This window comes from Polypterus senegalus, chromosome 6, assembly GCF_016835505.1.
Source record: "Polypterus senegalus isolate Bchr_013 chromosome 6, ASM1683550v1, whole genome shotgun sequence".
Taxonomy (NCBI): domain Eukaryota; kingdom Metazoa; phylum Chordata; class Cladistia; order Polypteriformes; family Polypteridae; genus Polypterus; species Polypterus senegalus.
The window spans coordinates 93,088,695-93,111,595 of NC_053159.1; the positions used below are offsets into that span (position 1 = coordinate 93,088,695).

A 22,901-nucleotide genomic window follows, 5' to 3' on the forward strand; every position below is an offset into this window, starting at 1 on the left:
AAAAGATGTTTAATTTCAATAAGGGACTCTACCTCTTTGAAGGTTGGCGTGATTGTGATGCCCTTGTTTTTTAGTGTTTTCTGCAGGGCTGCCACTTGACTAAAGATACATCTAAATTCTTTATCAAGTGCAGCAGGAATCCCTGCTGTTAAAGGAAAAGCTTCTTGGTATTGTGTTGCATAGACAGTGAATCCTAGAATGTACTGATGTTCCTTAGCTGAATTTTCGGGTGGTTCCTCAATAGCCATAAAAACTCCTTTATTTAGAATACCAAAATATAGGCAGCAGAATAAGCAACTAGACCTCATGTTCCTCAAGAGATAATATACTGTACCAGGTATTAGGCACCTCAAATGCTATTACTTGTCAAAATTAAAAAGAGTAACAGCTGCTGTTTAGTCCTCCAACATGCCCCCACCCCCACACCCTCTGTGCTTTTCTGCATTCAAAGACCCCTGACTGGAAGTACATGAACAAGTCACAGCAGATACAGCTGGAGTGCACCAACCTTCATTCCATCATAACAGGTCACTGCATGATGCCTTGATCAGAAAAGACAATAAATGGTAGTGATTAGTAAAGACTGCGGATCCCTGAAGAATATGATCATTTTATGCCTATATAGTCCATTTGGAGTACATATAAAAATGCAGCTACAAAAAGGCTAAAATCAAACGAAGAGCTAAGTTTCTAACTTGGGGTGGAATTGGCATTTCAAAATATAAGACTGACTAATTAACGCTTTATAAACCATTAGTAGTGTTTTAAAGTCAATTCTGAATGACTTGGGTAACCAATGTAACAATGCTAAAACTATTGAGATGTGCTCAGATTTTTTTTTTTGTTAAGATTCTGGCTTCTGTATTTCAACTGATGTCTTTCTTAGGTAGTCTTGTTAGGAGTACATTTTTTCAGAGCCTTGTAAAGTTATAAGTGGTCTAACTTTTGCTGTATATAATGTGTTTAGTATATGTTTTAAAATTTAGGTCAGAGTCAAAGTTTACACCTAAATTCTTTACCTCCACCTTGACTTTTAAACCTAAGTGATCAAGTTTATTTCTAATACCCTCGCTATTTCATATCTGCTGATCACTAAGATTTCTGTTTTTTCCTTATTTACAGTTGTTTGAAAAAGTTACTACTCATCCTTTTGGAATACTGCTAAGACATTGGATTAGACAGTCAAAAGTATTGGGGTCATCCGGTGCTATTGATAAATAAAGCTGTGTGTCGTCTGCATAGCAGTGGTAGCTCACCTAGTGTTTTGAGATAGTCTGACTTAATGGAGGTATGTAGATTGAAAAAAGCAGCAAACCCAGGATAGATTCTTGTGGTACACTCTATACAATATTATGGATCTAAAAAGAGCAATCACCATAACCTAGCAGAATTTTCTACCTGTTAAGTAAGATTGAAACTAATTTAAGATGCTGCCGGAGACCCCCACACATTGTGATTTATAAGAATACTGTGGTCTATGGTGTCAAGTGCTGCGCTCCAATCTAAGAGAACAAGAGCAGATATATGGTATCTGTCTGTATTAACCCTCAAATCATTTAATACTTTAAGTAGTGCAGTTTCTGTACTATGATTTATTGTAAAACCTGACTGAAACTTGTTGAAAATAGAATGCTTATTCATGTACTATATGTTTATGTACTATATTTTTCTTTTCTAATATCATTTAGATCATGATTGAGGCCTTTGATATTCCAGCTTTCAAAATTTAGTCACATAAATACTGCTTCTGAACATAATCTTCAAGTAAAAGTAGTGTTATTTCAAGATTTAGCTTTAACACAGATTTCTTATTGTTATTACCGACTATTGTGGCTATGGAGCTTTTCTACCAGGCATATCCAAAGTAAAAAGAGACCCCTGGCAGCGATGTAGCAAGGATAAAGTTGAGATATCTTATACTAGTGCAGTCTAGATACAATAACCTTAGGGTAAGATGTTTAACAGTCTCCTGTAAGGTGAGGGGAAAAAAAGTGAAAGGGGCAACATAGTGTTTATTCTTTATGTTCTAATTGTTCCCTTTCTGCAGTGTTACCAAAAGCAACTGGAATTAAAGTATTTTTATACACTTTTTTTATATATAAAAGACTAGCAGAATACCCGCGGAGAAGTAGTGTGTTGAAGAAGCAATGAAAAAGAAAAGGAAACATTTTGAAAATAACGTAACATAATTGTCAATGTAATTGTTTTGTCACTGTGATGAGTGTTGCTGTCTGTCTGTCTGTCTATCTATCTATATATATATATATATATATATATATATATCTATATATATATATATATTATATATATATTAATATATATATATTTATATATTAATATATTTATATATTAATATAGGGATCATTGGACTTCGTGACCGTTAGTAATTCTAATTACATCTGATTACAAAATGTTCAATGATCACACTGTTTTAGCCTAATGTACAAAATAATTTTGGCTAATGTTACTCAGAGTTTAAAGATTAAGTTGGTCAAATTACCTTTTATGTTTCTGACTTATTTTTAAGAAGAAAAACTACACTTTATGTTGAAATTTTGGTTATTATTATTTAAAGACAATACTATTCTGAAAATCTACTTAAAGTACTTAAACTACCACTTTATTTTTAAGTCTGCCCAATTTTAACCAGGGATGATATTTTTGTTTCTGTTTTGAATTCAAATGCAGATTAAAGGCTTTTTTTTTTTTCCAGAAATTAAAACAGCTTCAGTTTACAATATTCATGTCCATGTCTATTATTTGATTCTGTTGCCCACTAAAACCGTTTTAAATAAAAAAAAATTTGCGATTTGGGGCAAATTTACGTGTCGATTACATACGATTAATCAAGATTAATTCTTACACAGCCTCTAATTAATTGGATTAATTTTTTAATCGAGTCCCACCCCTAATATATATATATATGTAGATATATATATGTACATTTGTATATATATATGTGTATATACAGTATATATTGTCACACACGTGTGCATGGGAAGCAGCTGAAGGGCTTAGGAAATATTGTTTATACATCTGCCCGGGGGGGGGGCGGGGTGCACTGACGCTCTTTCTGAGTTCTCTACAGGTCTTACCCGGGAAATCCCACCAGGAACCGCCATTTCCAGGAAGGACACATCACTTCGGTTCCGGCCCCAAGAATGAGGTCACTTCGGTTCCGCCCCAAGGATGATGTCACTTCCAGTTCCGGCCCAGAGGACGACATCATTTCCGCCCTCTGCTATAAAGCTCACTGCCTTGCTTAGGCAGGCAGTTCTGTTTTGGACTCTGTTGTGTAAACTACTATTGCAATGCCTCAACGACTTTTGCAGCCGGGAAACCGTAATAAGCGGGTGGCTGCCCCAAACCTTCCCGCGTCTCTGGTCTCCACTTATTACAGTGGCGTAGTCGGCAGGATGGTGTCCCCGATGAACCGGGACACGAACTATCATGGAACCAGGTGGGTGAGTACCGGGCCGAGTTTCAGGGCGGGAGTGCCAGAGGGTCAGGAAGGACGCGGTGCAGGCTCTGCTCCATGAGCATAACTCGGTGGGGACCACCCATCTCGTGGAGAACGTGGGGACCCACAGGCGTGGGCTGGCTTCTGGGGAACACACACGAGTGGCTCAGTATGCTCTCCTTGGCAGGAAAGCCGAGCTGCCCATCGGGACCAAGGTCCCAGTTAACGATGGGTTGTCCCCAGGCCGGCAGGGGAAGGAATCATAAACTGGGAGTTTAACCCAAGCAAAGGGCTGTCAGAGCAGGCTATGGCTCTCTGGCAACAGGTGGGTGAGTGGCTACGCCATTCGAGTTAACCCCTTACAAATAGTGCAGCAAGTGGCCTGTTTTCTGCTGCTGAAAATACTACCCCAGGAATTTGCCCAGCCGCCTGGGGCGAATTCCATTCTATGGACGAGCTGCTGCAGCTCTTGCAATCCCAGAGGCCGGCTGTGAAACCTGGGAGGGCAGAACAGCCGCTCTGTGGACTAGGGAGCTATGTCCACTAAAGCAGTCCCTTCCACGCATTCCAGAGCTTGTTCCGAAGTCGCCGGGCCGTCTGGCTTGCGACCTGTCGGGAACAAGGCGGACCGTAGGGGACAATGGCGGGTTGTTTGTGTGCCCTTAGCAATCCCTGGCGGATAAACATACGGGGAGCTTCTTATTAATGGACATAAGATCACAGCGCTGTTCGATTCCGCAGTAACGTGTCTGTCGTTGCTCGCCGCTTTATTCTGCCGCAACAGTGGATTAAAAAGAAGACCAGTCTAAAATGTATACACGGAGATATCCGCTCGTACAATACCGCCCGGTGTTACATATGTCTTGGAGGAACCCTTCGACAGCTTACCGTGGCGGTGCATCCGGATCCTCCATTTCCCGTAATCCTCGGGCGAGACTGGTCTGATAGTAACGGCGGTAGTTTAGTAAGCATTCCCCGGAAAACTTATGGCCTCGTTATAGATGACAACGATTCATCTCAAGTTGCTTCCACACCGTAATCAGCCGACAGGGAGTGGGGCGGTAGGCCAAGAGAGTGACGACACTCCCGGACCGTCGCGGGCTACTACGCCATCCACTAGCGCCCGGCAGCGAGGGAGGAATCTCCGCCCCTTGAGGTCAGACCGGACCCGCTCTCTGAGTTGCACTTTCAGTTTAGAGCGACGCCGGCTTCTTTCAAGAGAGAACAGTGGAATGACGACTCTCTGAAACACATAAAGAATGCAGTGGTTCTCGTTAACGGCCAACGCACGCATTTGCCCATGCCACAGGGACCTCACTTTGTCGTTGATAATGACTTGTTGTATCGGGTCGCTGAACATGAGGGGAAGGTCCGGAAGTTGTTGCTAATCCCGCTGACCTACCGGCGGCAGGTTTGCGAAGTTAGCACACTCCCACCTTCTTGGAGGCCATCTCGGCTCCGATAAAACATTAGAGCGAATTAAGCTCCGCTTTTTCTGGCCGGGATTAATGAGGAGGTTCGCGCTTTTGCGCTTTCCTGTCCGGAATGTCAACTGCGGCAAATTCCTAGGAGGACCGTGCTCCTCTGGTTCCCCTTCCCCTTATTGACGTTCCCTTTGATAGGATTGGGGTTGACATAGTAGGACCCCTAGAACCCTCAGCCCGAGGATATAAATATATACTCGTCCTCGTGGATTATGCTACCCGATTCCCTGAAGCCGTTCCGTTGCGCCGCTACCACAAAAATATTGCACGGAACTAGTAGGAGTCTTTTCACAGTAGGCATTCCTAGAGAAGTCCTGACGGACCAAGGAACGCCTTTTACCTCGGAAACGCTCAAGGAGACTGCCAAGTTACTGAAAATAAAGCATTTAAAGACCTCGTGTATCATCCTCAAACCGATGGCCTAGTGGAGAGATTTAATCAAACTCTCAAGCAAATGCTACGTAAGGTAGTCAGCAAGGATGGGAGGGATTGGGACCAACTCCTCCCCCTTGTCCTCTTTGCATATCGGAAGTTCCTCAAGCCTCTACGGGTTCTCTCCATTTGAATTACTGTACGGAAGACAACCCGGGTTTATTGGATATTTTAAAAGAGGGCTGGGAAGGGGAGGCACAGCCCTCCACTAATATTTTGGAATATATCCCAATTGCGCGTAGATTTGATGCAATAAGACCGATTCTAAAAGTCATATAGAGAGGCGCAATCAGCACAGGCCCGCCTTATGACCGTGGCGACTCTCCGGGAGTTCCAACCGGGGATCGCGTCATGGTATTGGTACCAACTTCTCACTCTAAACTGCTCCCCATTGGCTAGGCCCCTACGAAATTAAGGAAAGGAAGGGATTGGTTGACTATTTGGTGAAACAGCCCAATCGCCGACCAGCTGAGCGAATATATCATGTAAACCTGCTGAAACCGTGGAAGGAGAGGGCCCGATCCCTCCTCCGGACAGCCCTGCTCTCTCTTGCGAAGTAAGTTCCCTTAATTTCGCGAGCAGCTATCCCCAGGCAGAAACAAGAGCTCAAGCAGCTATCCGCTCTGTCCCAGAGGTGGTAAGTGAAAACCGGTCGGACCTCTCTGATTGCGCATGACATATTGACTGACCCGGGGGTGATCGTCCGTGAGCGACCCTACAGACTCCCGGAGGCAAAGAAAGTAGAAGTGGAACTGGAAATCAAGCGAATGCTGGCACTAGGAGTAATCGAGGAAAGTAGTAGTCCCTGGTCCAGTCCCATCGTCTTGATTGCTAAGCCTGACGGCAGTTGGAGGTTTTGCAATGACTTCCGCCGGCAACCAAGTTTCCAATTGATGCTTATCCCATGCCTCGCGTGGATGACCTCCTCGAGACTGGGACCAGCCAAATTCTTGACTACACTTGACATGACAAAGGGGTACTGGCAGGTTCCTTTAACGGAGTCCGCGAAGGAAAAAACCGCGTTTAGCACTCCTAGCGGACACTGGCAGTATCGTGTCCTTCCATTCGGGTTACACGGGCCTGCGACTTTTCAGCGTCTGGTGGACAAAGTGCTCCGCCCCATAACTCGGTCTGTGCTGCCTATCTGGATGACGTCGTCATCTATTCCAGCACCTGGAAGGAACACATACAGCAGGTCACAGCAGTATTACGGACACTGGGAGAGGCCGGGCTCCGAATCAACCCCAAGAAATGTTTCTTTGGATTGAGGAAGCCAAATATTTGGGCTACCTAGTGGGCGGGTACTGTGAGGCCACAGTGTTCCAAGTTGCAAGCCATAATGGCCTGGCCCGTCCGCAAACCAAGCGGCAAGTCCAATCCTTTCTCGGTTTGGCCGGGTACTACCGCCGGTTTGTGCCTCGCTTCTCCGAGAGAGCGGCGCCCTTGACCGACTTGACAAAGAAAAGAGCTCCTAATACGGTGGTATGGTCTGATGCGGGCTGCATTCAGTGACTTAAAAGGGCTCTGACTTCAGCACCTATCTTGATCTCCCCTAACTTCTCTCTCCCTTTTATCCTCCAGACGGACGCTTCGGACACAGGCTTGGGTGCCGTGTTGAGCCAAAGCGGCGACGGTGTTGAACACCCCGTTATGTACCTGAGCCGGAAACTGTTGGACAGGGAGACCAGGTACGCGGCGGTGGAGAAAGAGGCTCTGGCGATCAAATGGGCAGTAACTCAGCTGCGGTACTACCTCTTGGGTCGCGTGTTCACTCTGGTGACGGATCATGCACCTCTGAAGTGGATGGCCCTTCACAGGGAGTCGAATCCACGGGTCACGAGGTGGTTTCTTGACCTGCAGCAGTACAAGTATACGCCGCTCATCGACAGGGGTCTCTTCATGCCAACGCCGATGCCCTCTCCCGGGCCCACGACCTCTCGGTGCAGGTCGCCCGACCCGACGGGTCTGGGCTGAGGGGGGAGTCTTGTCACACACGTGTGCATGGGAAGCAGCTGAAGGGCTTAGGAAATATTGTTTATACATCTGCCCAGGGGGGGGGCGGGTGGCACTGACGCTCTTTCTGAGTTCTCTGCAGGTCTTACCGGGAAATCCCACCAGGACCGCCATTTCCAGGAAGGACACATCACTTCGGTTCCGCCCCAAGAATGAGGTCACTTCGGTTCCGCCCCAAGGATGATGTCACTTCCAGTTCCGCCCAGAGGACGACATCATTTCCGCCCTCTGCTATAAAAGCTCACTGCCTTGCTTAGGCAGGCAGTTCTGTTTTGGACTCTGTGTGTAAACAACTATTGCAATGCCTCAACGACTTTTGCAGCCGGGAAACCGTAATAAACGGGTGGCTACCCCAAACCTTTCCGCGTCTCTGGTCTCCACTTATTACAATATGTAGATATGTATATGTTGTATATACAGTATGTATATATATATATGTGTGTGTGTGTGTGTGTGTATATATACAACACAGCTATTTCGTATCAGTGCAATACGCTGTTTGTTAAAACGGTTGACTCCCGCTCTTACGTGCAATAGCAAATCAAATCATTCAGTTGTCTTTGCTCATATGTCATTTTAGAGCTGGACGCCTGGCATCTTTTTTTGGCCACAGGTTCGTTTCTGTTTGGTGTGAGATTCTGTGTTGTGGAGATTCTCAGGATGGATTGCAGGTGCTCATCAGTGAGGCGACTCCTGTGTGCTGTTTTGTTAGTCTTTATCACTGAGAAGAGCTTCTCACACAGATATGTGCTACCAAACATGCACAAGGTTCGAGCCGCATGTAGACGGACTTTTTTTGTTCATCAAAGTCACCAAAGCGCCGTGCAAACTCAGTGCGCGTGCGCTCAGTTTATCAGCAAAGTGCGTTTTGGGAACACCGTAGTGACGACTTGGTTTAAAAGTACTTGGCAACAGGAAAGTGGGGCAAGGTGAACTGGTGCATTTGTGTCTCCCATAAAAGCAGCTTCACTTGAAATCACTTTGTGATTGTGCACGGGTTAAAACGTCCGCTGAAGTGTCAGATTCTTATTTAATTATGCTGTTTTCTGTATCTTCTGAATTGCATTCAGGTTACCCTGATGCAAGGCAGCTGAAGCGCTGCATTATGGGATCTGTAGTTTATTGTGTTACCAGCGCTTCATATACCCGGGCTTTAATAACAATAATACAGTATATAAAATGATCTCGGGCCAGATATAATTACGCCGGGCGGATGTGGCCCTTGAGTTTGACACATATGGACTAAATAGAACTTGAAAAGATATGTTTTTCAAATGTGATCGCGCAATTCAGATAGAGTTGGCGCAAGACTACAGCCTGCATGCCTCAATGAGTCATCCTCCCCTCGCTCTTACTTTTTACCGTTCATCTAATGAATACACCGAGTATGGCTTTACCAAAACAATCATTGATGGCGAATAAAGTATCCATTATTCGAGTATGTAGAGGTGGATATATATATATACATATATATATATACCCGCGTATCGCAGCGAGCAGTAGTGTGTTAAAAAGGTAGAAAAAGAAAAGGGAACATTTTAAAAATAACGTAACATGACTGTCAATATACAGTATTTGTTTTGTGAGTGTTACTGAGTGTTGCTGTCATCAAGGATTTGATTATCATTATTTCTTTCAATCAGGTTCGTATTTGAAGGATGTGTTGTGTTCAAGTTACATTCCGTGTTTGTCAATCGTTGTAAAGATGACAGGTTTCATTCATCGATTCGTTTCTTACTGCATCAATAAACAGCTCGTCTTCTTCTTTATCTGAGACCTGACACACTGCATGCACGGGTGTTTTACACTGTCTTCCTTTAGCGGGACATTGACTTTTTCCACCGTGTGCTTTGTTTCCGCAGTAGCTGGATTTATGAATATGCTTATAAGACGCTTCATATTTTTTGCTGCCTTTTCAATTGTGTAATTCGGTTTTTGTTCAGCTCTTTGGAACTGTTGCCTTTTATCTGTGCACTGCGTCAGTTCACGTGCGGCTCGGTGTACATGCATCGAAGGTTCCCAGCTGTGCTGGTGCCATCTCGTGCGATGTCCGTGGCTGTATTTAATGTTACCTTAGTCCTGGCACTTAAAACTTTCTCTCGCAGTTTCGCTGAGTTTGTGTCAAACACCACCCTGACCATCTCATCTTCCTCTCCATAAGCACAGTCCTTCACCCGTGAATATTTACCCGTGGCAGTTTGCTATTGGATTGCCGCTGACGGACGGCCTTATATGGGCAGGCACTAAATTACAAACGCCAGCAGCAGCCTGTCTATGAACTTAATTTAAAGTGTAGGTTTACATCGTGCTTTGTTTCCGAAGTAGCAGAACTGATGAATATGGTTGTATATGTCACTCGCTCGCTTCTTATTGTTTCGCTGCCTTCTCAATTATATAATGCATGTTTTCTTCAGCGCTTTTTTGAGGTCTTCCTGGTTTTCTATGTACTGCGTGATTACGTGGGAGACGTGATGATGTCACACGAAACTCCATACGGCGTTGAAGCTCATCTCCATTACAGTAAATGGAGAAACACTGCTTCCAGTTATGACCATTACGCGTAGAATTTCGATATAAAACCTGTCCAACTTTTGTAAGGAAGCTGTAAGGAATGAACCTGCCAAATTTCAGCCTTCCACCCACACGGGAAGTTGGAGAATTAGTGATGAGTGAGTGAGTGAGTGAGTGAGTGAGTGAGTGAGGGCTTTGCCTTTTATTAGTATAGATTATGCACCTATAAATATTTGCATGTGCTTATAAACATACCTTACAATCCACCATATACTCTTGTATTAAATCTACAATCACTTTCAAATACTTAACCACTTATGCACAAGGTGTCCTGCAATATTTGCTGCACATTCTTCCTATGTTAGTTTACTAAGCAGTGCTTTTTCGGTTTCAAGTACGCAATGTTTTTTTAGTGTACCGATGAGTACTTGTTATGTTGTACTTTTGAACCCCCAATGCCCAATCGGGTATGACTGTAGCATTCCACTCATGTTGCTTTGTTGCCAGCATAAGATGGACAAAAAAAAAAAAGAACAAACAGTTTTAACTAATGACTTATTCATTGTATGAAAATGTGTGAATGGACTTCAGATGTAAAATACAAATAAATAGCAAAAATAAGAATAATAAATAACTCACTGAACTTCTGTAGGGCAACTGCAACAGAAGGCTGGATAAGATCTTCATCAGTCAAATATCTACAGAAAATGTTTTATTTTGACTTAAAAATACTAAATGGATAAATATGTGCACAAATCTTTGGTAATGCAGAAAATTATATTTTTCAAGGGGATTGAATACTTTTGCACACCACTGTACAAATTGTGCATATATGTATATTGTTTTGTAAAAAATTAAAAACATATATTTCCTTTGAGAGATTGTTTAGGTGCAAGAGACCATATGTTTCCAAAAAGGGACACTGTGTTTCCACACAATGTAAACAAAGGTTTTTTAAACATCTAAACTTTGAAGTGTACTCACACATCTGCAGCTCCTTTATTACAATAAAGGAGTAATAGCTACTTATTTTTGGGTATATCATTTAGGTGCAATAATGCCAAAAACCCCTTAATGTATAAAGGTTTAATTTGATCATATCTTTTAGCACTCTCTATTGTGTTGCTAACACAGCTTACAATGACTCCTGCTCTTTGATTGGTGTTTTACAGATTTGCCAGCACCTTGTGCGTCCTTTTCTGACAATAAGCGGGTTCCTTCAAGAGCAAACATTGGAGCTAGGTGCATTGCTGAAAAGAAAAGATGATGAAATACAGGACTACAAGGAAAATGGTGCCGTGCTCAGTCGAGGTTCGATTTAAGTTTTTAAATGTTAATTTTATATAATTAAAATAATCAGATTATAATTATGATGATTTACTTATTTTGATTTGCCTCTCAAAAAAGTGCTTAGTTAAATTTGCCTCATAAAATTTGTTTAGTTAAATCCCTATTTTTTAAAAATATGGAGAAAATGAGCAATTACAGAAGAATATGAGACGTGGTAACTGGATGTAATTTAATGGCAAAAAGTGTAATTGTCAGCATGTCTGCACTGCTTATTGTTAGGGTGTTTAGAACTGTTACACATAACTGTTCATTTTTAAGGAAAATCATTTTTTTTTTAATTTTAAATAAAGGGTTCCTATATGCTTGTTTTTTCTAGATCGTTTGAAAACAGAATTGTTCCAGCAACAGACATTTAATAAGCTTTTTTTCTTAAAGGTATGCAATAAAAATGAGCTTAAAGTCTTTAACTATGATACTAGATCTGTTTGGATATACAAACATTTTGTGTGCCTTGTAGATCAATGTTAAGCTGTCTTTGTCACTTCAGATTACCATACTCTGTCTGTCTATACACCTATCTATCTATACATCTATCTGTCTGAAATAACTGTCTTAGAAAAGAGTGCATTGTAATTTATTGTTTTAAGCAGTTTTTACTCTATATAAACATGAGTTAGAAAAGAAAGCTAAATTAGTTTCAATTTTTTTATATTTTAGAAAGCAGATATAATTTTATTTCTTAATTCAATGGCTAGTTCTTTAGTTTTTCCACAATATTTTTAAAATTGGTTATATGTTGGGAGTTTATAAACTGTAGAAATGCGGTAGAGACTGGTAGGTGAGGAATAATAGATCAGTGAGGTTATAGAACAAAACATAAAGCAGTTTACCTTTTATTTTAGAAATTTTATAAAAACATAAATCACATATTAAAGTGTCTTAAAGAAGTAGTGGTTATTCTGGATTTTGTTAATGCAAGTTGTCAAGAATGCATTAAATAATAATACACTTGGAGATATTTTAATGTAAATAAATAAATGTTGTCAGAAGTGTCATAAGCAACAAAACATAGTGTCTTGAATACCTGCCATACTTTTGTGTTTGGAGAGAGAGAATGTACTGTAGGAGTCAATGAGCTTTAGTGCTAAGCATGCTTGCACTAAAACACTGCATGCACAAAGGGCAAATATGATATATTAATACAAAATGGCTGTTTTAAAATAAACTTTAAACTTAACTAAACAGCATTTATGATATTATATATCACAGTTAGGCAGTGAATAAAATGTGACTTAGGTTTAGCGTAATGAATCTTGCATTAACATTTGCTTATTTTATTACAGTTAGGAGTATGAATATTATTTACAAATAATGCAAATTATATTGGTATTCTTATGTATACATTTAATGAGGTTTTGGTGCTTAATATGTAAACTTGCTTTATTTTCCATGGACAGTGTTCCAAAATGCATCAATGCAAATGTTTTAATAGACCAAATGATTTTATTTGAAATAAATAACATTCAGATAAGATTTGTCTGTCGAAGATGAAAATTAAATTTTTATCAGTTTAGTGAAGATCAAATATTTGAAAGGTAAATGTAAGAATTAAAAATATTTAATTAGTGGAGTGTTCAAAATACTAATCTATACATATTACATTTTAAGCTGCAGAAATTTTAGAATGGTGTAGATATTGTATAAACAGTGCAATGTTAAAATATTTCACAAAAACATTTAAATGGAATATGACTTTCCTACTTTATATATAAGAATTTCTTTGTGCATTGTACTCTTAGTATTCTGAATTATCTGAGTGATATACACCGACCAGCCACAGTATTAAAACCACCTGCCCAATATTGTGTAGATCCCCATGTTCTTCCAAAACTACTCTGACCTGTTGAGGGATGGACTCTGAAGACATCTTGTTGTATCTGGCTTTATGATGTTTGCAGCATTTCAAACTGATATGAGATTCCACTTAAGAAAATATATACTCTCATGATTTTAACTTTTATTTAAATCTCAAAATAATGTCCAAGCTTAATATCGGTATCCTAAGAGATCTGTTGTACTGCTAAAACAGTAAATTACTTAGTGATTCTGTGGTACTTGTTGAATGCTTGGATGCACTGGTAAGTTTGCACTTGATTTACAAATAAAGTTGTCAATAATGAGAATTTGATAAACATAATTAATATTTTGTGTTTTGATACATATCAACACCAATAATATTATTTACATTTTGCATGTTATAAAAGTAAAATGGGGGGTAGAGTATACATTAATCATATAGACCTGTTGGCTACTGTAGTGTAGCAGTACTTAGCCGTCTAACCTTTTATATGTTGCCTTCCTATTGTTCCAGTTGTTATACTTTTGTTTTACTTACAATCTGATCTACTTATGCCTGATCAAAAATTAACTTTGTTTGTTTGGCCCTGTGGTAAAATAATCCCTCCTTCTAACTCTCAGTTTTTCTTACTCTTCTGCATGAAGGTAATACTGGCAGTTGCAAGGCAATGTGAAATATTTGGACTCAGTATTTAGCTAATTAAATACAAAGTTGCATGTTGGCAGTGTGATAACCTCCCAGAGTCACCTCTGCTTTTCATTAAAGCATGGTATATAGAGATAAAGAACATGTTTGGCTTAGAATAGAGCTGGCAGTGGGACTGTGATGACTCTTGAACCACAGACCGCTTATAACATAGGAATCATCTGGCACTCCACTGCAAACCAAACTATGAAATAGCTACTCTAAGGGTTACACAAAATATCGTTTCCCCCAGGAAAATGAATGCCTACACAGCTACTGCGACAAAGAGTGCAATATTAACTCTGTGACAAAACTGCATTCATACTTATTTTATAATTTCTGTTATATTATTTTTAGATGCTAAACATTTGCATCAGTAAAATATTAGTTTTATAGCATACAACATACTATACATGCATGCGCTTTATACTTGGGCTCAGATTAGGAGCAAATAAGCATTGTTCTGGAGCAACTCATTATTTCACCCCTTTAACAATTTTGCTGTAGCGAATATGTGTACCTGCACACTGGCCATTCTTTTAGCATTAATTGCCAAGTCGTTAACATTACTAATTGTGAACCATTAATGCCATTCTGTCTAAAAAGTTATCTTGTCAAGATTAGGATCGTTTCTGAATTAATGAATGAAAAACACATCAGTGTCCTAATGTAAATCAAAATTCATAAAGTTTAACATTTTTGGAACATTCTAAGCAGTAAAGATGTGCATGGTGTACCAATCGGTAATGTAAAAAATTTTTTCAAAGCCTGATATAAGCCAGAAAAAAAGAGACTAAATATGAAACATACTATTGTTATAGCGAAACTGGTAGTTGCTGTGCTGCTGTTTACCTTAATTAAAAGATATTTGATTTCCTACTCACAGGTGCTTACCCCTTTTTTTAAGCCTTGGATTGCATTTCACCCCAAACTTTTGGCCTGTACTGTAGCTGCAGGAGGTTGGTGGGATAGTTGAGATGGAGCACACCTGCATGTGACAGTGTGACTTGTCTTGATTGCTCCATTGGTTTTCTGTGGTCTGCGAATGAGTCTCTGCACCCATGGAGGCATATAGGGGGAAGCCAGTACGAGGCAGAAAAAACAGAACGAAACAATGGTTGTGGTGTCAAAGGTGGTGGATTCAGGAGGCTCCTTGAAGGCCACAGGAGCGTGGAGCCTATATGCATTGTCACACCCAATGTATCTTAAGTTTCAGTTAAAACTACTACTTAATCAGATAGCCCAAAACAGGAATGGCACTATGAGAGGTATAGATGGAGGCTGCTCATAATGGCATTCTTGCTGTCCTGAAACTCACATATGCATATATGTAGATCAGTAATTCTTACTAATTCAAGAATGTCAATGAGTTGTATCGTCTGATTTTTGCCTTTTGTTTTGAGAATTGGTCGTATTTATGTAATCAGTAAGAGAAGTAATAGAACACCTGCAAAGACAATTTTAATTAAAGGTGGTATTGTACCTTTTAATTTTTAGCATCCAGTCTTAATCCTGGAAATATACTTTTAGATGATTGTTGTTGATACAGAAACTCACATGCAGTGAAAAGTGTGACATACAGTCTGTCAATCACTTTTTTATATTCCTGGTTATAAATTTGTAATCTAGCAACTGTTTGACACCAAATAGAAATAGTATCTTAGAGTAGTTAGTGGATTAAGGGATACTTCAGTAGATCTCATTGGTAGTCATATTTGGTCAGTACCACCCTATAAGTACTTACTCTCTCTTTTGGCTCATTATATAACTTTCTTTGAGTCTGAGACAAGTATACAGTCCAAATTTTAAAAGGAGATTAGAAATTAAATATAACTTGCAGTAAACCACTAAAAGGGTAGGCACAGATGACAAAAGTGTTGTTTAGTGTACATCCTTGAACAGTGATTTGTTAGGCTTTGTGGCAAGTTTTAGGCGCCATAGCACATTTTGCAAAATAAGTCCTGTTAAATGCATAGCTCTCGCTTACCAGTTAGATTTCCCTATGTGTATGATACATTGGTACTTCTTTTATGGACACTAGTTTTCATTCAATATAACTATAATATTCAACTTTCAATTGAATTGTTTTACAGTCTGAGTTGTTAAAGTTAAGTTGAAAATTTCAAATATCTCCATTCAGCTTCATGTTACTACAAAAGCCACAGTGTTGCAGGTCAGGAGCACTGGCCAGTGCATTGAGATGCACAAGAAGTGCCTATAGTTTGTGCGTTCCTGTTGCTTGGAATAGTATAAACACATCAGTGATGACACAGTCGCCTACAGTGGTGAATTCTTATACTATTAACTTGCAAAGCGATGATTTAGTGTGTTCAATCCACTATGCAAGGAAAATTTAATGTAACAATAAGAGCCACACATATAAATGAACATGGTGTTATGTGTGTGTGCATCATAGCCAAAGTTTAAGGATAGGTTTATCTTGAGCCACATTTGATGAAACATTTAAGAAAAAAATAAATACAGGGAATCAGACCCAGTACCGGCATGCTAGCAAATATACCAGATCCCTAAGAGATGCTCTTCTATGTCAACAGTATGCCATGATAAACATCAAAACAAACAGAAAATAGTCATGTATGTAATGTTATGTACTGCCACAATGTCTGTACTTCTGCCAATAAAAAGAAAGAAAAAAATACTATAAATACAGGTGTCAAGTAATATTCCTGATCTCTTCATGTAGAGTTTTACAATTTTATGTAAAACAAGCATACACTGACTTGATGCTAACCCTGAATTTTTCTCATGTCATCTGTTGATACTAACCCTTTAATTCTCTTCTGGTTGCACCTTAATTTCCCTGCATGTTCATGATAAATTCATTAAGTCAGACCTCTAATGTAGATAAAATCATGTCTGTTGTTTTAGGGAGACTCTCTTGATGAGGTATAAGCAGGCTGTCCAATAGTAGAGGTGAAATGCTACTTAAATTTTAAAAACAAAAAATCGGGAGTGGAGTTCCCTAGACTTTCTCGTATACTCAGATATGGAAATGGATATTTGGGGAATAAACTGCAAGACAATGATTAAATGTTTGTATTATGCACATTAAAGGACCATCACCAACAAATAAAATTAATAATATATTGAACAGCTATTATAGAAGTAAATTTGAATAAATCGGACTCTGCAGCTGAATTAATAAAAAGTAAAGTGCCACTTCCGGTTAGTGGAAATAGCCCAAATGTTGATAGAAATCTGCGTTTTGTACCTAATACTTATATGCAAAATTTGGTTGAACTAAGTTACTAACTAACTTACACATACACAGACATAATTCCAAAAATTGTATTTTTTGACTCGGGAACGTCTAAAATGTTGAGATTCATAAAAATCTCTAAATCAAATTGTTTGGATGATTGCAAAAGAAAATAAAATAGGAAAGAAAAATAAAACCACCTGTTGCATTTAAAAAGTCTAGTTAAGATGAACAGTAGTGGTTGTTTTTTGTGTTTTACATACCTGTGTGGTTAATGTATTGTAAATGTTAATAACATTTACGTTTGCTATTGCTAAACAAAAGCCATATATTTCACTTACTGCATTTTATGAAGTTGCATTATATTGTAGTTCTGTTATTGAAAGCTAACTTTCAAAAAAAACAGTCCTAGTACTGGTGCACAGTATTGACTTATGTTGTTGATATGCTGGGCTTGATATTTGTGTACAATTAAGTAAACATTCTCTGCACAGTGTGCTTTTAATTGAAACAAACCTAGATCTTTGCATATTTTGTAAACCGCAAGTACAAGCCGAGATTGATTTTATTTACTCGTATTTTGTTTTAATTATAGTTTGAGATTATTAGAAGTGGTTTTTAAATCACATATTGGTTAATATGAGCACTAACTTACATTATATGAACTAGTAAGTACTCTCATAATTTTATAAGCTTTTCTTTAACATTATTCAAGACTATTTTGGGAGCATATGTGTTTGCATATATTAATAACTAGCAGAATACCCGCGCTTCGTGTTAAAGAAGTTATGAAAAAGAAAAGGAAAAATTTTAAAAATAACGTAACTTGATTGTTAATGTAATTGGTTTGTCATTGATATGAGTGTTGTTGTAATTATCTATCTATCTATCTATCTATCTATCTATCTATATATATATATATATATATATATATATCTATCTATCTCAAAATCCCGCTCTTGGCAGCGGAGAAGTAAAAGAAAAGGAAACAATAATAGCGTAACATGATTGACTTTGTCATTGTCATGAGTATTGCTATATATATATATATATATATATATATATATATATATATATATATATATATATACATATATATATATATATATATATATATATATATATATATATATATATATATATATACACATATATATATACACACATATATATATATTTATATATATATATACACACATATATATATATATATATATATATATATATACACATATATATATATATATATATATATATATATATATACACACACATATATATATATACACACACTCATATATATCTATACTAATAAAAGGCAAAGCCCTCACTCACTGACTCACTGACTCATCACTAATTCTCCAACTTCCCGTGTGAGTGGAAGGCTGAAATTTGGCAGGTTCATTCCTTACAGCTTCCTTACAAAGTTGGGCAGGTTTTATATCGAAATTCTACGCGTAATGGTCATAACTGGAAGCAGTTTTTCTCCATTTACTGTAATGGAGATGAGCTTCAACGCCGTGGGGGTGGAGTTTCGTGTGACATCATCACGCCTCCCACGTAATCACGCAGTACATAGAAAACCAGGAAGACCTCAAAAAGCTGAAGAAAACATGCATTATATAATTGAGAAGGCAGCGAAACAATAAGAAGCGGCGAGTGACATATACAACCATATTCATGAGTTCTGCTACTTCGGAAACAAAGCACGATGTAAACCTACACTTTAAATTAAGTTCATAGACAGGCTGCCGCTGGCGTTTGTAATTTAGTGCCTGCCCATATAAGGCCGTCCGTCAGCGGCAATCCAATAGCAAACTGCCACGGGTAAATATTCACGGGTGAAGGACTGTGCTTATGGAGAGGAAGATGAGATGGTCAGGGTGGTGTTTGACACAAACTCAGCAAAACTGCGAGAGAAAGTTTTAAGTGCCAGGACTAAGGTAACATTAAATAAAGCCATGGACATAGCACGAGATGGCACCAGCACAGCTGGGAACCTTCGATGCAAGTACACCGAGTGGCTCACGTGAACTGGCGCAGTGCACAGATAAAAAGCAACAGTTCCAAAGAGCTGAACAAAACCGAATTACACAATTGAAAAGGCAGCAAAAAATATGAAGCGTCTGATAAGCATATTCATAAATGCAGCTACTGTGGAAACAAAGCACACGGTGGAAAAAGTCAATGTCCCGCTAAAGGAAGACAGTGTAAAAAAAACCCGTGCATGCAGTGTGTCAGGTCTCAGATAAAGAAGAAGACGAGCTGTTTATTGATGCAGTAAGAAACGAATCGATGAATGAAACCTGTCATCTTTACAACGATTGACAAACACGGAATGTAACTTGAACACAACACATCCTACAAATACGAACCTGATTGAAAGAAATAATGATAATCAAATCCTTGATATATATATACACACACACACAACTATCGTATATGTTCAAGTTCTATTTAAATTTAAAATAGAAGGAATTTTTAAGAATATTATTCCGGAATAAATCAACTCAAACCTTAAATAACTATATAACTATAATATTTTGCTCTCCATAAAAATATATCCTGTCTAAATTATAAATTATACAAGTTAGAAATAAAGTAAACGTTAAAAGAACAAACATTCAAATTTCTTTACTCTTATGTAATTTTATATAAAAAATAAACTTAAATTTTAAATATCCCAAAAGATTTTGCTCTCCATAAAAATATATCCTGTCAAAATTATACAAATTCAAATATGAACATGGTGCATAACAAAACCTGGAAATATAAATAAAATGTGTTCTTTTCAGCAATAACAAATCAAATCATTCAGTTGTCTTTGCTCATATGTCATTTTATCAGAGCTGGAAGCCTGGCATCTTTTTTTGGCAATAAGTTTGTTTATGTTTGGTGTGAGGTTCTGTGTTGTGGAGATTCTCAGGATGAACTGCAGGTGCTCATCAGTGAGGCGACTCCTGTGTGCTGTTTTGTTAGTCTTCATGACTGAGAAGAGCTTCTCACACAGATATGTGGTACCAAAAATGTACAAGGTTCGAGCCGCATGTAGACGGAGCTGGAGCATTTTTGCGGGAATGGAGTGAATAAACTATGCGGGCCCTGCAGTATCGTACTTTGCCTTCAGTGTGCCATTACACTGCAGCTCAATCACCTACTTCTGAATCTGCACAGGTCCAGTTTCCACACCGACAGCAAATGGGTTGCGAAACAACTCAAAATTCTTTTTTTGTTCTTCAAAGTCACCAAAGCGCCGTGCGAACTCAGTGCGCAGTGCGCTCAGTTTATCAGCAAAGTGCGTATTTGGGAACACCGTTGTGCCGACTTGGTTCGACATTACTTGGCAACAGGGAAAGTGGGGCAAGTTGCACTGGTGCATTTGTGTCTCCCATAAAAGTAGCTTCACTTGAAATTACTTTGTGGTTTTGCACAGGTAAAAACGTCTTCTGAAGTGTCAGATTCTTCTTTAACTCTTCTGCTTTCTGTATCTTGTGCATTGCATTCAGGTCTTTCAGGTTATCTTGATGTTTTGTCTCATAGTGCCATCTTAGATTAAATTCTGTAATTACAGCCACATTAGCTCCACAAATGAGACACACGGGTTTACCGGCAATGTCAGTAAACATATACTCAGCCTCCCATCGGTTTTTAAAGGCTCTATGTTCAGAATCACCTTTTCTCTTCGGCATCGTGTGGGCTAGCTTCGCAATAACTTGCAGCATCATAAGCTAGACTTGATTGACGCGGTAAGTGTTCGGCAAGACAGTTGAAGCGCTGCATTTTGGGATCTGTAGTTTATTGTATTACCAGCGCTTCATATCCCCGGGCCATTAATAACAATAATATATAAAATGATCTCGCGGGCCGGATATAATTACACGCTGGGCGGATGTGGCCTCGGGGCCTTGAGTTTGACACATATGGACTAAATAGAACTTGAAAAGATATATTTTTCAGATGTGATCGCAATTCAGATCGAGTTGACTCAAGACTACAGTACATCGAGCCCGCGTGCTATTGTGGTTTTGCCTGTGTGCCTCAATAAGTTACCCTCCCCTCGCTCTTACTTTTTTCCCGTTCATCTAATGAATACACTGAGTATGGCTTTACCAAAACAATCATTGATCGCGAATAAAGTATTCATTATTCATAAAGCTTCAGTTGGTGATCTGTCTTTCTGCGTTAACCGCATATGTTTTCATACGTCTCAAACCAAGGGGATACGAGGCTAAAATGTATCGGGAAGTGCGCACACATACTCAGTGCATCCCCTCTTGGGAATCGAACCTCGGAAGCCGGCTAGAGGCGAAGCCTCTACTATTGCGCCACAGTGTGTGGTTTGTCTATTTGAGCATAGCAGTATAATTCAGTTTTTGTTCAGCACTCTTTGGAACTGTTGCTTTTTGTCTGCGCACTGTGTCAGTTCACGTGAGCTGCTGAATATGGTTTTATATGTCACTCGCTCGCTTCTAATTGTTTCGCTGCCTTCTTAATTATATAATGTATGTTTTCTTCAGTGGTTTTTGGAGCTCTTCCTGGTTTTCTACATACTGCGTGATTACGTGGGAGGCGTGATGATGTCACACAAAACTCCGCCCCTATGACTTTCGAGCTCAACTCCATTACAGTAAATGGAGAAAAATAGCTTATAGTTATGACCATTACGCGTAGAATTTCAAAATGAAACCTGCCCAACTTTTGTAAGTAAGCTGTAAGGAATGAGCCTGCCAAATTTCAGCCTTCTACCTACACGGAAAGTTGGAGAATTAGTGATGAGTCAGACAGTGAATGAGTGAGTGAGTGAGGGCTTTGCCTTTTATTAGTATAGATACTTCATCTATTCTAAAACATTTTTGTAAAATGATCATATACACTTTGCCCTGGAGGTACTTTTTTTTCAAAAGTATAGTATTTGTAAAATATATGAAATTTACATTCCATATTCAGTGTGCATTTCTTCCTTTCATAAGAAAATATTTTTTTTGATCAGGACACTAGTAAAACCAAGTTAGTAAAAACTTCTGTTATTCCACCCTTACATAAACGGGGATCATGATTAAAGATTTTACAAATTGTTGTCAATGTTTCATTAGTAATTTCAGCCCTTTGACTACAGTGGCTGCAGCTCTGAATTTTGCCTTTCTCAAAATTTTATATGGGCCAAAAACACAAAGACTTTTACTCTTTAATAGAACTGTTTGCTATAGTTCCATTATTAGTCCATCCTGGTTTACTTTTATATGTTAAGGATGAGTATACTGCATCTGATGGGTGGCACGGTGGCACAGTGGTAGCGCTGCTGCCTCGCAGTTAGGAGTCCCGGGTTCGCTTCCCGGGTTCTCCCTGCGTGGAGTTTGCATGTTCTCTCTGTGTCTGCGTGGGTTTCCTCCGGGCGCTCTGGTTTCCTCCCACAGTCCAAAGACATGCAGGTTAGGTGGATTGGCAATTCTAAATTGGCCCTAGTGTGTGCTTGGTGTGTTTGTGTGTGTCCTGCGGTGGGTTGGCCCCCTGCCTAGGATTGGGTCCTGCCTTGTGCCCTGTGTTGGCTGGGATTGGTTCCAGCAGACCCCCGTGACCCTGTTTTTGGATTGAGCGGGTTGGAAAATTAATGGATGGATACTGCATCTGATACAGGTGTGTAGAATAACTGGCCAAGTGAAATAAACAACATTTTATATATCCTTTTTTGTATGGCATAGCTAGAATGTGTATGATTTTGGAGTTTTGCAAATGCAATACTTTCCTGGAGTGGTAAAGGTTTTTGTTAATGAAATTGCTCACTTTTTTTTTTATTTGTCACATAAAATCTGTACCTAGTGTTGTTGACATGCACACTCCATTTCAGTAAATTTGACAACTTTGTATACTATAGAACTGTTAAAAAGAATAAAGAAGTAGGTGCCTATTTTAACTTAATGATGATTTCTTAACTTCCCATGGGCACACCAC

At 39.1% G+C, this 22,901-nt stretch overlaps 1 protein-coding gene across 1 annotated transcript in view; it reads left to right on the plus strand.

Annotated features, from left to right (window-relative positions):
• Positions 1 to 22,901, plus strand: part of nhej1 (nonhomologous end-joining factor 1) — a 221,590-nt gene that overhangs the window by 15,399 nt on the left and 183,290 nt on the right. The window contains exons 4-5 of the mRNA XM_039756510.1: positions 11,073 to 11,211; positions 11,567 to 11,625. Coding sequence (XP_039612444.1) covers positions 11,073 to 11,211; positions 11,567 to 11,625 — 198 coding nt within the window. The remainder of the gene's footprint in view (positions 1 to 11,072; positions 11,212 to 11,566; positions 11,626 to 22,901) is intronic.